Consider the following 16,180-nt stretch of genomic DNA (forward strand, 5'->3'; position numbering starts at 1 on the left):
TAGGATGAAGTGGGAGGGTGTGTGGGACAGGCCAACACAAGGGAACAAGCCATGAGGCGCAAGATTGGGAGTATGATTGAGATAGGGATGGACAAGGATATTCTGTAGGTCAGGTGAGTGGCAGAACACTACTTTGGGGGATGTGTGTAAGATTTTTGGTAGGATATCCCTCATCTCAGGGCAAAACGAGAGGTAGTCGAAGCCCTGGTGGAGGTGGTTGAGCTTTTCAAGGGCAGTGTGACAGTGTGTCATCACAGGAGTGCTGGTCAGTGGCTGGTTAACAGGTTTACTGGCATCAGAGGAGTAGATGTAATGGGATACTTGTTTGTGGATGACCTGTATAGGATATTATCTTTTAGTAAAGGCTCTGGTAAGGTTACCAGTACATTTTGACAATTCCTGCTTTCTACTGCTGATGTTGCATCCACAGTTGCTGAATCTGTAAGGAAGGGATTTTTTGGCATGGAATGGGTGAGAGCTGCCAAAGGGTAGGTACTGTTGGAGGATAGTGTGCTTGATACAGAGCCCTGAGGAATTTATTTTATTTTTTAACCTGCGCACTACATTTCAGACTTCGACTCTATGGTGGATAACAACATCATTAAATTTGTTATGTAGCTTCTGGCAAGTAATTTGTATGATTATGGGAAGTTTTGCTGTAGTTTTGTTGCAATGATAACCTCTGTAAACATACTGGGCAAAGCAGTGACCACAGTGGACAGTAATAAAAAATTATATAAAACAGTCTTGATGATCACATTTTGGAAAAGTCTTGTTTGTGGGGGCTAAAATATATAGGATGTACCATAATGTGTAAGTCTAAAACTATTTCATAAAATACTTGCTTGTCAATGTGTAGTAAAATAATGAACAGTCAATGGCATCATGTAACACATCGGTGGACTGCCCTCTGTGGGACTTCGTGTACACTAAAAATGGGCTGCAGGATGCCACTTGTTGCCTGGCAATGTGGGTGACTTATTGATAGCAATCAAAGGTGCTATGCCACTGCTGTACTGTATTCAAATTGGCTTTTTATGGTCTTCATATTAGCACTGTAGAGCACATATGTAGCCAATGTCCAGCATTACCAGTATGACATCACATTGTGTAACCCTACTGACAAATGGTCGCACTTTATAGTGGACTACCTTTGGTGTTGACTGCGCAGTGGCAGTGTTCTGTGATTTCAAATTGAGCTGATGTGCTTTCTCACCATGTACCATTTGAGTATAATAAGGTGTTATTTCTGTACAATATCATCTTGTATATATTCTGCACCATATCCTCACCATACAGAGCTATGATGGAGACGTACAATGACCACAAATTATACCAAATGCACATGAACTGGATACTATGCATCAACAATGCAGCCATTGTGGAACCAGTGTGTGTCACAATTTGTGAATTATGCAAATGGGTTCAGTGCCAGAATGTACAGTGCCTCACAACTGACCCTCTGACAAACTGTACTCTTAAAAAGTGATAGTGACACCAGTGCAGTGTGTTGACAACTGCCAATAAAGCAGAACAATGGCATCCTATGACTGACTTACTGTGTGACTTCAGGGTCACCCCCATTTTGCAAGTGGTCCATCCCAAGCCACTAGTGGGACTGATTGTACCCACATTCACCCACTATGAACAATGACTCTTCCACATTGCATGAACTAATTTTTGACACAGTGCCAACACAGCCACCCACAAAGATGCATAGTCTGCCCACACCATCATCCTTGCCACATACGGAAATGTTATTAAACACTGTTATTAGACATGGGTAATGTGTCGATTTAGTTGACAACAGTGCCACTGTATGCATCCAGCAGCACCATTCCTGGTGTGCTCTGCTTCCTGCAGCAACTGAATTGGCCTGACCACACTTGACCACCACTGACTGTGATGTCATGGCCTCTGCCAAGAACAAGAATCTTCATGCAGCTCAGTCAAAAAAGTACACTACTGGCAGCCCCCCCCCCCCCCCCAACCTTCCCTGCTGACACCATTGACAGTCTGGCGAGGCCACACACAACTGCACTGCCAATCACCCTGTGACCACCCAAAAGAGCCACACACCCCAAAATGATTACATCAGTCTGTGATTATCATTTAAACCATGTCATCTCACATAGCGACAGACCACCACACACTTCATGAACACAGACAACAGCGGGCTCTATATCCTGGATCATCTTGTACAGCAATACTATTAACTCAGTTCCCGCTCTGAGATAAGCTTGGCATCTCTGACCTTCCCCACCACAGAACATGACAATACCGTTATACAGCTCCATGCAGCAAGCTACTTAGCAAGCCCCATTTATAGCTCTGAACCCTGCACAGTGAACTGTTCCTCACATCCAGTTTTCTCTGCCATTTCCAGCTCCTACTGGATCCATCCAGTGGCACACTGATTCAATCTGACACTAGTTGTGAAGCTGGTGGCATAATCGACCATGTCCTCCCGAAGAGCAACACACCCTTACTACAGTGTCTACAATCAACTAGCAGCAGTGCATCCCAATGAATGACCATTGTTGTCATCTACTTGACTGCATCAACTCAGTCACTGAAACTCAACAAAACCAGTTACTTTACTTTGAAGGCCACCTGGAGCCCTAAGCATCCAACAACAGAGTGAGACAGTATGACTGGCAATTATAAAACCTTCAACTGACCTCACCTGTTAACAATAATTCTGTCATGCAGATGCAACACGCTTCCTATGCAGCTACAACAGTCTCAGAGGAAGCACTGCAATCTACACAGCCTTCACTTGTCAACAGGTTACTACTGCACCTCCTGTTCAAGTAATCCCCACTCTTACCCCATGCTCCCAGTCAAACAGAGACCGCACTGCCTCCCACCAGACAAACCTTGTACGGCAAAGGCCAAGAGTGCAGTCTAAGAACTTCTGAAAATCAGAATAATATGATCTTTGGATAGTTCATGGGATCCACCCATTAAACTAGTGCATAGAAAGAAGGTATTTTACATTTATTTGGTTACTACAGAAAACTTGAAGCACATACCATAATTGATAGCCATCTGATGCCAAATATTCAGGACTTAATTCACTTCCTTGCAGGTTTCTGTCTTCTGCATCCTGGACTGCAAACAAGCTTATCACTAGTTACTGATGAGCATGGGAGATGTGCAAAAGATAGCAGTTATTACACCTTTTAGCCTATCTGAGGAACTTTTTATTCCAAGAACGCAGCCCAAACATGGTAATGGTATTCGGATGGTATCCTATTTAACTTACACTCAGCTACACTTATCTTGATGACAACCTCATTTTTCCCAGGATAATGACATGCACAACTAACTCAAAACAAGTTTTTGATGTACTTACTGTATATGGCATCATAATTAATAATGAAAAAACACCAACACCGACAAACTGAGGTTATTTTCTCAGTCACACTGTCAAAGCTGCAGGCATCTGCCCTACAGCATGATGAATCAACTTTTACTAGCACCACCTTTTACAGGCAGACACTGTTCAGGCCCACTCACAGAAGCCCTGAAAAGAAAAAGCACTAACATTAAGTTGAAGCTGATGTGGACCACTGACGTGCAGGAAGCCTTTGACCAGCTAAAAACTGTCTCGCACTGACAATGACCCTGGTACATCCATTTCCCCATGCAAAATTAACCATAACAATGCATGCAAGTGATTTCGTGATTGGTGTTGTCTCCCAACAGAAAGTACTAAGTGTACAGCAATCACTCAGATTTGCCTCGCAAAAACTGACTCATTCTCAAAGCAAATGGTCCAACTATGACTGCATACTCCTCACCACCTATGAAGCAATCCATCAGTTTAAGGATATGCAAGGTAGGCACTAATCATCTATACAGAGCACAGACCAGTAGTGAACTCAATCTATAAACCATCAACAGACTTGTGCCCCAGACACTTCCACCACCTGGATTATGTCACACAATTTACAACCAGTATATGTTGCCTGAAAAGCATGGACAATGTCATCACTGATTAGCTTTCATGGATCAATGCCATCTCCACACATATTGATTATGATAATTTTGTGGAACCGCAACAGCAAAACAAACAGCTCCAAAACCACCGCAATGATACAACTATAGATCTCATAATTGAACATCGCTCAGTACCGGGTGCAACAAGACAGATCTTGTATGACATCTCACAAAAACAAACTCATCCCTCAGCAACTCAGCCAAGTCAGAAGATCATCTATGGCCAGCTGCCCAACTTGTCACAACCTGGCATTTGACCAACACAACAACTTGCTACAATAAGTTTTTACGGCTGAACACCAAGAAAGATTGCAAGGAGTGAACATGCAAGTGCATTTCATATCAGAAAAGTAAAGTTGTGCCATGTACAACCATACCTTGGACAGTTTAAAAAAACCAAAAGAACGCTTCCAGCATGTGCAGTTTGATATGGTGGGACCCCTCTCTGAATCTGAGGGTTATCAATACCTTCTCACAATCACAAGGAGGTAGAAGCCATCCCTCTCAGAGACATGTCAGTGGACTCAACAGACAAAGCCTTCATAAACAGCTGGATTTCCAGATATGAGTGTTTGACTAAGGTTGACAATCTGAATGTTATCCATTCAGAAAGCTGTGTAACCTCTACGGGCATTCACCAGTGTCGAACTACCACTTACCGTCCGCAAGGCAATGGTGTTTCTGAATAGTGGCATCATGCATGAAAAGCCACTCTTATGTGACAGGGTGGATACTGGACAGAAGCTTTACTGTAAATGCTTTTAGGCTTACGCATCACCCACAAAAAGAGACACCTGTGCATACCATGCTTAAGTTCTGTATGGTGAGTCACTTGTCCTTCCCACTGACTTCTACATTGACTGCTACTGATGCCACTTCCCACCCTCAATAGCATAGTAAAGGAACACTTGAAATGGCTCAAGATATCGCCTCCACACCTCGCAGCACTCCATAAGTTATCATTCGTAAAAGCACTCATGGACAGCAGCCACATCGTGCTTCGTGACAATACAATTTGGCCCACCTTAGAGCCTAAATGTACAGGCCACAAAATGCACCTGAAAGCAAGGCAGTACAGTATCTGTAAATCATTTGAAACCCATGTGGACACTTCAGAATGATCAGTCCCCAATGACTTATCAGTCTCTACCAACTGCCACAACAACAAAACCAGACACACCATGGGCATCACCACTTTCATAGAAAAGATTGATAAGACTGCTGACCCAACAACCTGAGCATTAAGCTTCTTGACAAGTTCTTTGTCGTCAAAGGTCAACATCCTGAACACAATGCCAGGAATGGTTTCATCAGCTGTCAGTTCACCTGTTCTTATCAACTACCTAGTGATGAGGACATGGTAGCCATCACATGACAGCTTTCTTCTCTATAGTTTTCTCACAATCACCATTCCCAGAACCTCCCACTCTTCTGACACTGCAATGGAGGACCATGAAGACTGCCGCCCACAAGTTGGACTCACCACAGTGCTCCTGTTAACTGACACCCCACAAAAATCCCACTATGGTCAGACTAGACAGCCTCTCGCATACCTGCCAGATTAGCATCTTAATGCTGTGCCACAAAAGCCACTCAGTGACCCCCAGACACATCTAGCTCAGACGCCATCCTGTTTAATACTTACAATGCATCACCCATGACTGCATCATCACAGAGATGCCAGCCTTATGCACCATCACCAGATCACAGCCATCAGCTTCTGCCCTGCTCTGCAGTATGGGGGGTGGGGGGGTAGTCTCTATGGAGACACCACATTGTGTAACCACTGGACAACCATTCCCCCTTCATAATGGACTATATTTGGTGTCGACTGTGCAGTGACAGTGCACTCTATGGTTTTCTATGGTTTTGAATTAAGCAGACATGCTACTTCTTGCTGTGTACCACTTGAGTATAATAAAGTAATATTTCTGTACTGTACCATCTTGTATATTCTGCACTGTATCCTCCCTTTATGGATGTCCACCAGCAATATAGACACCTTAATAATACATACGGAATGCTGTATAGTCATAGTGCTATATTTACAAGGTGTGTTTTTTAAGTAAGTACCATATTGAAATTGAAAAAAAGATGTGCTAAGATATCTCAATAATTTTATTTTTACGTGAAAGCCTGTACCTTAATCTACTTTTCTACATAATTTCCATGAATATTGAGGCACTTGTCATAACGTTGTACCAGTTTTTGAATACCCTCCTCATAGAAGTCTGCCGCCTGACTTGTTAACCACTGCATCACCACTGTTTTGACTTCGTCATGAAGATGCTGACTGCCCAGATGTTTCTTCAAGTCTAGGAATAGATGGTAGTCACTGGGCGCAAGTTTGGGGCTGTATTGAGGATGATCTAGAGTTCCCCATCGAAAAGATGTGATGAGATCTTTTGTCTGATTCGCCACATGCAGATGGGCATTGTCTTGCAGCAAAATGATGCCCTTGCTCAACTTGCAATGTTTTTTGTTCTGAATTGAACAGTGCAAATTGTGCAATGTCTTACAGTAAGCTGCTGCAGTGATTGTCTCATTACGAGGCAGAAATTCCACAAGCAATACTCCTTTTCTGTGCCAAAAAACTGTGCACATGATTTTCTGGGCAGAAATTGTTTGCTTAAACTTCACTTTTCTGGGTGAATCAGAATGCTGCCATTACATGGACTGTTGCTTTGATTCTGGTGTGATGTAGGCCACCCATGTTTCATCTTAAAGAAACACCTGAGCAGTCAGTGTCTTCAAGACGATGACGAAATCAAAACAGTGTTGATGCAGTGGTTAACATGTCAGGTGGCAGACTTCTATGAAGAGGGTATCAAAAAACTGGGACAACATTATGACAAGTGCCTCAACATTGATGGAAATTATGTAGGAAAGTAGATTAAAGTACAGGCTTTCATGTAAAAATAAAATTATTGAGATATCTTAGCACGTCTTTTTTAAATTTCAAAACAGTACTTACTTAAAAAACATGTCTCATAATTACAAACAGCTGTTGAAAAAGTTTTCTACCTTGGGGATAAAATATATAGGAGGGTGCCTAATACACAAGTCTAAAAATATTTCATGGCCTACTCAGTCATCAATATATAGTAAAATATTAAAATGAGCAATCAATTTTTTATAGCTATTCATCAAACAAACTGAAAAGAAACTATTTTTCTTTGAAACACATTTGTTCATTGAATAACACTGACCAACTTTTTGTGCTGTCTGAAAATTTCAATTTCTTCTAGTGCATTTAGCAGTAGACCTTTCAGGGCATTGTGTAAAATTTTGAGATTATCTGCAACTGCTCTGCAAGAGTGTTCATTCTGTATTACACACTGTCCAAATAATGATTTTCTGCTACCCCATTGTACCCACCATGTATTCATGACATGTGATGCAGAAATTATGTTGTATTTGCCCGATATATTGTTTGTCACAAGTATAACATTATTACTTTATAAACTCCAGATTTCAAAAATTTGTTATCACATTTGCTTATTGTGTGCTTTAGTTTATTCTGTGAAGTATTGTCAACAGTGAAGGCCAAATGAGAGCAGTGTTTCCTACTTCGTCTGATATGTTGCCCCTATACATCACATTTATATATTTCCTCTCTTTATGTTTGGTATTAACATATGTTTCCAGTAATTTTGTGAGTAACAAATCTATGACTTCAACTTTAAAACTGTTGGTTTTTGCCATTTGCCTTATTTTATCAATTTATTTTTTTAATATCAGTATTTTACAGAGGCAGTTTAAGAATTCTATGGATCACCACTTGATCATGTGAACGAGACTGTTTTATACATGTTTTCTTTTTGTTGCAATACTGGTGAAATATGCATTTTTGAAATAGGCCAAATTAACACTCCTTTGTCTCCCATTTGGAATTTATTTCTATTTGATTTCTCCTTCCCTATTTCCTTCCTTACAATTTTCTGAATTACTTGCCTTTTTTTGTCTTAATATCATATGATACTGTCATACTGTCATTCATTTCAGATTTTTGGTTGTAGAACACTCTTGATAGGCTTTACTAGAAAAGGGAGAAAAGTGTGCACCTGAAGTTCTGCCCACAGTAATATAATCTTATTTTAATGTTGTTTAAATAATACACAATGGATAGTTATTTTGAATAACTTCATTGCTAAAAGTGGAGAAGTATTGCATATAATTTGTGTATTTATACTACTATTTAATATACAATTGTTCTGTATTTTAATATTTTCTGAAAATCTTCCAAAGTAAGTCCTTAAATAGGGTCTGGGGACAATGCTGGAGTCAATCAACACATTGTTTAACAGTCTGTCAGTCATCAACAATAATGAACCATCACAGGTATAGTTAGATGTATTCAAATCACTGAAATAGTTGTTATAACTTTCAATGACATGCACACTTATCTCTACATGGGGTTGGGCAATTAAAATTGTTTGTGGTAATATCTGGGACAACACGAATCAGATGAGAAAAATGTTGTGATGAAAGTTGTTTATTTCAAAAAGGGTCATCCAATGGCTCTAAAATTGGCACTCCCCCCCCCCCTCACACACACACACACACACACACACACACACACGTGCCACCCTCAGGGTATGGGAGTAGGGTCAACTTTGAAATCTTCAATACGAACCCTCAACTTTAACTGCAGATTCAGATTCTAAAAAAAAAAAAAAAAAGAAAAAAAAACAGCACAAATAACTATGGGTTACAAACCTTTGAAAAGTGATAAGGAAATGTGTGACATGTTAACCATTGTCTGTAATGCATTTTGTACCATTCAAATAACTGTCTGTGATGCCTGGATGGCAAACATGTCACAGTACAGGGTCAGACTTTTGCTGTAGGTGCAAAGATGTAATTCCATTGTGTCGTGTGTGACTGTGGCCATACTGTGAATGACAGACAAGGAAACGGCAGCACAAAGCAGTAACAGTTCACTTTACTGCAAACATTTTAACTGAAAACATCTCTTGCTATGTGTGCAACAATGTTGGCAATTGCAGAGAGGGTAGATGACATTGCTTCATACTTTGCATCAAACAGGAAGGTAGGAGAAGCTTGTAGATAGTGTGCAAACCTTTTCCCTGAAAGGAATGTTCCTTGTGCAATTACATTTTGCAATATTCCAACTGTTTACTGCAACTGGAAGTGTTCAACACACATTAAAAACCGACCATGTGACTTTGTGACAAATGAAAATGCCGTGCTGGATGTTTCAGCAGTAGCTGCTACATATCTTCACATTAGTCTGTGGCAAATTGCACAAGGTGCAGGAATTTCATGATGTGTTCTGCACATATTACATGAACACAAGTACCACCCATATCACCTGTTGTTGCATCATGTCCTACATGGTGCTGACTTTCAAAGCTGCTTGAACATTTGCAATTGGATACAACAACAACAACAACAACAACAACAACAAGAGTAGCAGTGAGTGATGAATTTCATTCACAGGTACTTTTCTCTGATGAAGTAATGTTTACGAATCATGGTCGCAGGAATTGGCATAATATGCATTATTGGGCAGTGAAGAATAACCACACGTTAAGGCAAGTTGAGCTTCAATGGCCATGGAGTGCGTTACATACCTGGATGATTGGCCCATACTTCACAGTTGGTAATGTTGATTGTACGGATACTTTTTACATATTTTGTCAGTAGTACTGGAAGATGTTTCACTTCAAACCAGAGTGGATATGTTGTTCCAACACGATGGCTGTCCAGCACAATGTTAAGGGAATACCCCATTGTTATAACCAGGAATAACAATAACCTCTTCAGTCTGGTTTATTAAATCACAAATCACTTTCTAACAATTATGTTAGCCAAGCGTCTACCCAGGCTCACACTCAGAAGTAATGCATAATTAAAGTTTGGTTATACCAATCTCCAAATGTGCATGGTGGGGTGCACGTCCCGTAATTATTCCCAAGTCCAGTGAAGTTCAGTCTCTCCAAGTGAAGTCGCAAGATTTCCGCCGAGCAGCCAGGTAACATCGAGTGGTGCGGCGAGTCATCCACAAGCAGCTGGAACATGGCATACTGCACTTCCCGATGAGAACTGTCGTTTGTGGCGGCAGCCGGATTTATATAAGGCTTGCTAGTTAATGGAGCTGTCGGCTGGGGTTGCTGTTTTCCAGGGAAAACCAATCACAATGTTTCCTGGCGTAGCCAATTGCTGGGTGCTGACAAACGCGCGCGCGTGAAGGCAGCCAGCGATGGTAGCTGCGAGCCGCCCGGAGAAGTGCGGCCAGCGATGTATTTCTCGGCCATGTAAGGGAGCGTGCGTGTGAAGATGGCCAGCGATGGAAGTAGCGGGCCGCCCAGAGAAGTGCGTTGTTCGGTGTTTGTTATAAGTGGTGTATACCACACCAATGAAACTGTGTTGTGAGGGAGAGGGGAGGGAGGGAGGGGTGAGGGAGGAGGGGGGTTAGGGAGGAGGGGGGTTAGGGAGGTAGGTGGTGGGGGAGGGAGGGAGGTGAAACACACACTCCTTCACCTGCTCATCTGATGCTGCATCAGCTGGCATCACTGGCTCTGTGGCGGTTCTGGCTGGGTATGCATGTTTGGGCTCATGACATCAGCCGGTATGGGTGCCTGCTGTCATTGAGCATCACAGGGGCCAGTGCCTGTGTGATGTCTGCACTCCTGATGGGTGGACTTCCTGTTACTTTGACTAGCTGCAGATTCATATGGGAGGGCATTTTCCGGAGGGCCCACTGCCTCCCCCAACCCTGCCACTGCCAATGCCTGTTCCTGTGTTGCAAATGGTCCAGTTCATGGTACAGAGGGGGTTGCTGCATGTCAGATCGCTGACTGGGGTTCCTTCCTCTGCCCCATTCCTAGTTGCCATTGCCAGTGCAGCCCCCACTGCCACTGCTGTCTCCTTTGCTGGGTCCTGTGGAGTCATCACTCCGATACTCCCGCTGAAGCCTCCAGCACCAATTGCTGACCCTGACAAGGACATCACTATGGAGATGCCAGCCCCAGTCCTACTTTTTGGCCTGTCATGAGTGGGGGGACAGTGTGCCAAGCCACCCCCTTATCACTTCCACCCCTACTTGCCACTGCCTACAGCAACCATCGTCATTGTGCCATGAAATAGACACCAGTTCAGTCAATGGTGTTTTCTGTGACTTGTAATCTCAGTGCCTTGTGAGATTAGTTTTTTTTTTTTGCAGTAATAGTGCTTCTCAGTACTCTTTTTTTGGTATGTGTGTTCTTTTCTGTGCCATGCATTTTTCTGTGCCTAGTGTTTTCCGTGAATGTGTGTATGGGGCTTTCCCAACCCCAAGAAGTGAGGAATGATGTACCTTCAGTCATGACATGCACCATACAGTACACAGTATCACTTATAGAGGCCATCGGGTCAGCCCCCTGGTGCACTTTGGTGAGGCACCAAGGAAACAGCATTTTTTTAAGCAGTTGCAAATGAGTGCTTGGCCTATTCTTTACTGTGTATTACTGTTGTCCAGCCAATGGGTTCAGTGCCAAGTGCAACCTGTATCTTACGTCAAAATCAAACAATGGAAATCAAGGATGGAATGTAACAATATTAGAGAAGGATAGTTGCTACTCACCATATAGCGGAGATGCTGTCATGACAGGCACAACCCTCCTGGCCTCAAACTTCTTTAGTCACTGTCCTCACCCATCCATCCCCCTCCCTGTTCCCATTCCAGCACTACACAGCCATCATTTCACTGCCACACCCAGTCTTTTAATTTCTTTTTATTTCCCTCCTTTCCACTACTTAACCCCCCCCCCCCCCCCCCCCCGCACCTTCTCTCCTGCCCTCCGTCTAAACTGCAGCACTTCACTGTCCGCCATCCCCACCATATTATCCCTTCCCACCCCAGTCTCCTCCTTACCCCCGCCCCCCTCCCCCCAGTTGCCACTCCCATCATACACTGGTGATGCTGTTCACAGTGTGGTTTCAGTTGTCTGAGACCTCAAACGTGTGTGCAAGTTGGTTTTGTGTGTGTGTGTGTGTGTGTGTGTGTGTGTGTGTGTGTGTGTGTGTATATAAAGTACCATGTTCCATACATTATGTTCCTTCTTGCTATAACAATGAAGTGTTGATTTCTTTGTTTCTCAGTTTATAGATGATAACAAATTTTTTTGATTTCCAGTACCATTAAAAGTGATTGGGATTTTTGTTTCAAAATTCTGAGGACAATGTGTGTATAAATAATGATTCTGTTGATGCAATGGGGCATTGGGCACAGTTATGTTGAAGACAGAGCAAATGTAGTGGATAACAGATCAAAATACTTCATTCTGTGGTAATATATAAAATTAAAATTGACCATGTGTCACTATGGATGGCAGAAAACAGCAGCTGAGGATGTCAGGTGTTGCACCATTCCTTACAGTATTGAGTTGGAAATCACTGTCATGAGATATTGTTACAATTTTAGTAACATATTCTTTGAAGTCAGAGATGCATTCTTACCGATAACATATTCCAGAATGAGATTCCATCCTATGAGAAAGGCTATAAATTCACCAACAGTAACATAACTGTAAATGTAAGCAGACCCAGCACGAGGCACTCGAGCTGCAAACTCGGAATAACACAAACCTGAAAGAAACAACATTTGAATTTTGTCATCAAACTGATGTGAATTAGTTCATTTACTTAATTAACTGAGAAAAATGGACTGTATGTCCATGTGTGATCCATGTATCAGTTTTAATAAAACCATTAAGAGTAAAATTAATATAAATGATAATTTTGATAATAATGACGATTAAGACAAACATGGATCTTAGGAGAGGTAGTACAGCTTTTCTCAGTAATGTGGCGCTCCACAGCAGTGGCTGTGAAACTGATAGCTTTTCATGGGAATAGTAAGGTGAATGAGCATGGTGAATCATTAAAATACAGCCATGTAATGTAGTCAGAGAAATCCTGGGGCGGGGGGGGAATCAGCATTTTGCAATTGATACTGGGTGACAAAGATTGTCTGTAAATGAAGAGAATAATATTAACTGCTTCTCACAATGTAAAATTAAAAATGCCTAACACTAATTCAATCATCATCCTGGGAAAACCAGAACTCAGTACAAAATATATTAAAGAAATAAATACATCATTAATATTAGTATTTGTATCATTAGTACTAACCAACTACTGAAATGTGCTATGAGAAACTTAATTCTGTTCGCAGTTCTTATAATGAAGAAGAACCTTCAGTGATGTGTACTGGCTCCTTGAAATGATCATGCAGAAGTTTCCCTCTCCTTCAGAACATGCAGCATTCTCTATTCTGATTGGCTGGAACATATATTAGCCACTCAGCTTCATAGCTCTTCAGATACAACCCAGTAATATCCCCTCCTTGGCCAATCCCCATTTCTAAATTTACTTTAATCAGTTTCCAAACTAAGAATTTTCCAACAAGTAAATAAACTGAAACTAATCTTATTTTTTATTTCTCTTAAGGAGTGAAGTAAATAATTTGCTTCTATAATCCATAAACTAGCTAATTCACATTAAGCATATCATACAGCGTATGTGACTCATTGCCCTATTATGCAGTATAATTCACAATCTCATTCAGCATTAATTAAATACTAATTTCAACATTAATATGAAATTCAATTCAATTCAATTCACACTCACTTAGACAATACAACAAATGAAAATAACTGTGTCAAACTCCAGAAACAATAACTACTGATGAAAACCAAAACATTTTATAGCTTACACTGGTCTGACAAAATATTGTCTAGTCAACTATTATGCAACAAAGTGGCAATCGAATAAAAAAAAAGGAAGTTTGTTTTTTGTCTGTAGTATATATATTTCAGAATAAAATTCAGTTGTCTTTGCACAGATATTTTCATTTCATTTTACCAGTGTCAACGAATTAATTTGTCACCTTCAGAAGCCAACAAAATTAACGATATTAGATATCACTAGACCTTATCATATATTTATGTAATGTATAAGAAGTGTATTACAGAAACTTACTTAGTGTTGGTTTATCAGATGTCAATATCTTCTTCAGAAAATGTACATTTTTGTACATATCAAGGCATTATGCTTCTGTGAAGAAGATAATGATATCATCTAAACCAATACTAAGTAAGTTCCTGTATACACTTCTTATACATTACATAAATGTATGACCAATGACTAATATCTAAATTTTATAGGTTTCTGAAGATGACAAATTAATTTGCTGGAATTGGTGAAGCAAAATAAAAATATCCGTTCAACCAAAATTCAAAACTATTTCATTTACCCCCCCCCCCCCACCGCAACATAGAAAGAAATTATCATCATAATAAAATAAGAGAAATCAGAGCTAAGTGTTTTTTCCCTTGCACACTGTTCTGAAGTGGAACAGTAGAGAAATAACTTGAAGGTGGTTTGATGAACTCTCTGCTAGGCACTTAATTGTGAATTACAGAGTAATCATGTAGATGTAGATATAGATGTAGACATAGGAAAAGATTTGTAGGAAAAACTAGAGTAGGAAGATGAGTCCATGATCGAGGATGCCCTTGCTGACAGAGGTAGGACAGTGGATGATGTTCTCCATGACAGGTTATGTGTGTGCATCATCCTGATATCTAAATATTAAGTAATTGTGCAGTGAATAAGTACCACCTACAGTATTCTGTTGTCACCCTCTTTTCAGCCAGAGAAGTTAGCTCAAGTTTGTCAATGGTATTCCCTACAGTGGCTTACATAATGACTGGTAATCAGTAGAGATATGGCCAGTGATTGAATTCTCCTTTAACAACTCCCTTCTGTATGGTTGTAGGGTATCACAGATCTTTCTTTCAGCCAGCTCCAGTATTTGTTAGTGCAGAGATGACTGGAATATAACCAGCAGGGTTATGTACCATCAACAGATCTCACAGAATCCTATTGGCACCCTAGTGTCTGTGTACATTTTTGTATGCTACAGTGATGTCATATTTTGACAATCATCCTAAGGATTCCCTTAGGGCTGTCAACCAACATAAAAATGGTGGTCATGACATAATGATTGGCCAAATAATTGCAAGATGTTCTTTTTTCAGTACTTTAGTAATTCCACTCAGATTTTGAGACTACCAGTGCTCTAGAGGTATCATAAATCACTCTTTCAGTGCCTTCTTTTATATGGACTACAACTGCACCTATCCCACAACACTTAGCATTAGTGTGTAGTCCCATATCAGCATTCTTGTCAAAACTGCCATTTTGGTGAAGATGTCAGAGCCTCCTTAGGGATGCAGTCCTCACTCAAAGAAAATTTGACATCTACTTACAACAGTCTTGTGGTAATTGTGCCTTGTCAATGAAATCATTCATGAAATATCTCTAATAGGAGCACATTCCAAGGATTGTACTGAGGAGTTTGAAAACCTGTTATGGCTCTTATTGTTTCTGGACCAAGACAGACTACATTTCAATTAATTAGCTGTCCCAGGATTCTTATTTCTTGAAAGACAAAAGGGCACTCTCTCAGATTAAAATGACAATCTGCATCAAGGACACACTTCAGCACAGTTGTTAATTTTTAAAGACAAAATGTCATACACGCAGAAAGTACACATTATCCATATAATATGTCGAAGCAGTTTGTGAATCATGCACTAAATGTGGCTGAAGCTTAGTACACACCAAATGGCATAACATTGAAATCTTAGAGACCATCATGTGTTATGAAAGCAGTCTTTTACAGTCAGCCTCATATCCCTCTATTTGCCACTAGCCAGTCTGGTCTGTATCACCATAGATGAGAAATACTTCGCTCCCTTCTCACATTTCGAGATGTCATGAATTCATGGCAGTGGATATGCATCCTGTTTGACCATATTTCTTCTTCACAAGAACTGCAGGGAGAGGCAAGGATGCTCTGATAGTTGAGTGATATTGCCGCACAGCATCTTCTCCATTTCTTTTTGAAATGTGCATTCTTTAACTTTAGGTACCCTATATGAGCACTGACTGATGGAGGAATGATCCCCATTCTTGATATGATGTTTCACGTTGGGTCGTCTGTTATGCCTTGGCTCCACTCTACACTTGGAACTTTATACAGAATGGCCAATGTGTGTCAGCATCATTCCTTAATGAAGCTGGACCTACTGATAGCTGGGTAGTAGAATCCTTTGGTAGGTAGTCAATAATGGCAGCATATTGTGATTCTGCATTGGAGATA

At 40.9% G+C, this 16,180-nt stretch overlaps 1 protein-coding gene across 1 annotated transcript in view; it reads right to left on the bottom strand.

Annotated features, from left to right (window-relative positions):
- LOC126253046 (high affinity cationic amino acid transporter 1-like) overlaps positions 1–16,180 on the bottom strand; it is a 177,528-nt gene that overhangs the window by 127,621 nt on the left and 33,727 nt on the right. Inside the window, exon 3 of the mRNA XM_049954122.1 lies at positions 12,469–12,597. Within this exon, the coding sequence (XP_049810079.1) occupies positions 12,469–12,597 (129 nt within the window). The remainder of the gene's footprint in view (positions 1–12,468; positions 12,598–16,180) is intronic.

Source organism: Schistocerca nitens, chromosome 4, assembly GCF_023898315.1.
Source record: "Schistocerca nitens isolate TAMUIC-IGC-003100 chromosome 4, iqSchNite1.1, whole genome shotgun sequence".
Classification (NCBI taxonomy): Eukaryota; Metazoa; Arthropoda; class Insecta; order Orthoptera; family Acrididae; genus Schistocerca; species Schistocerca nitens.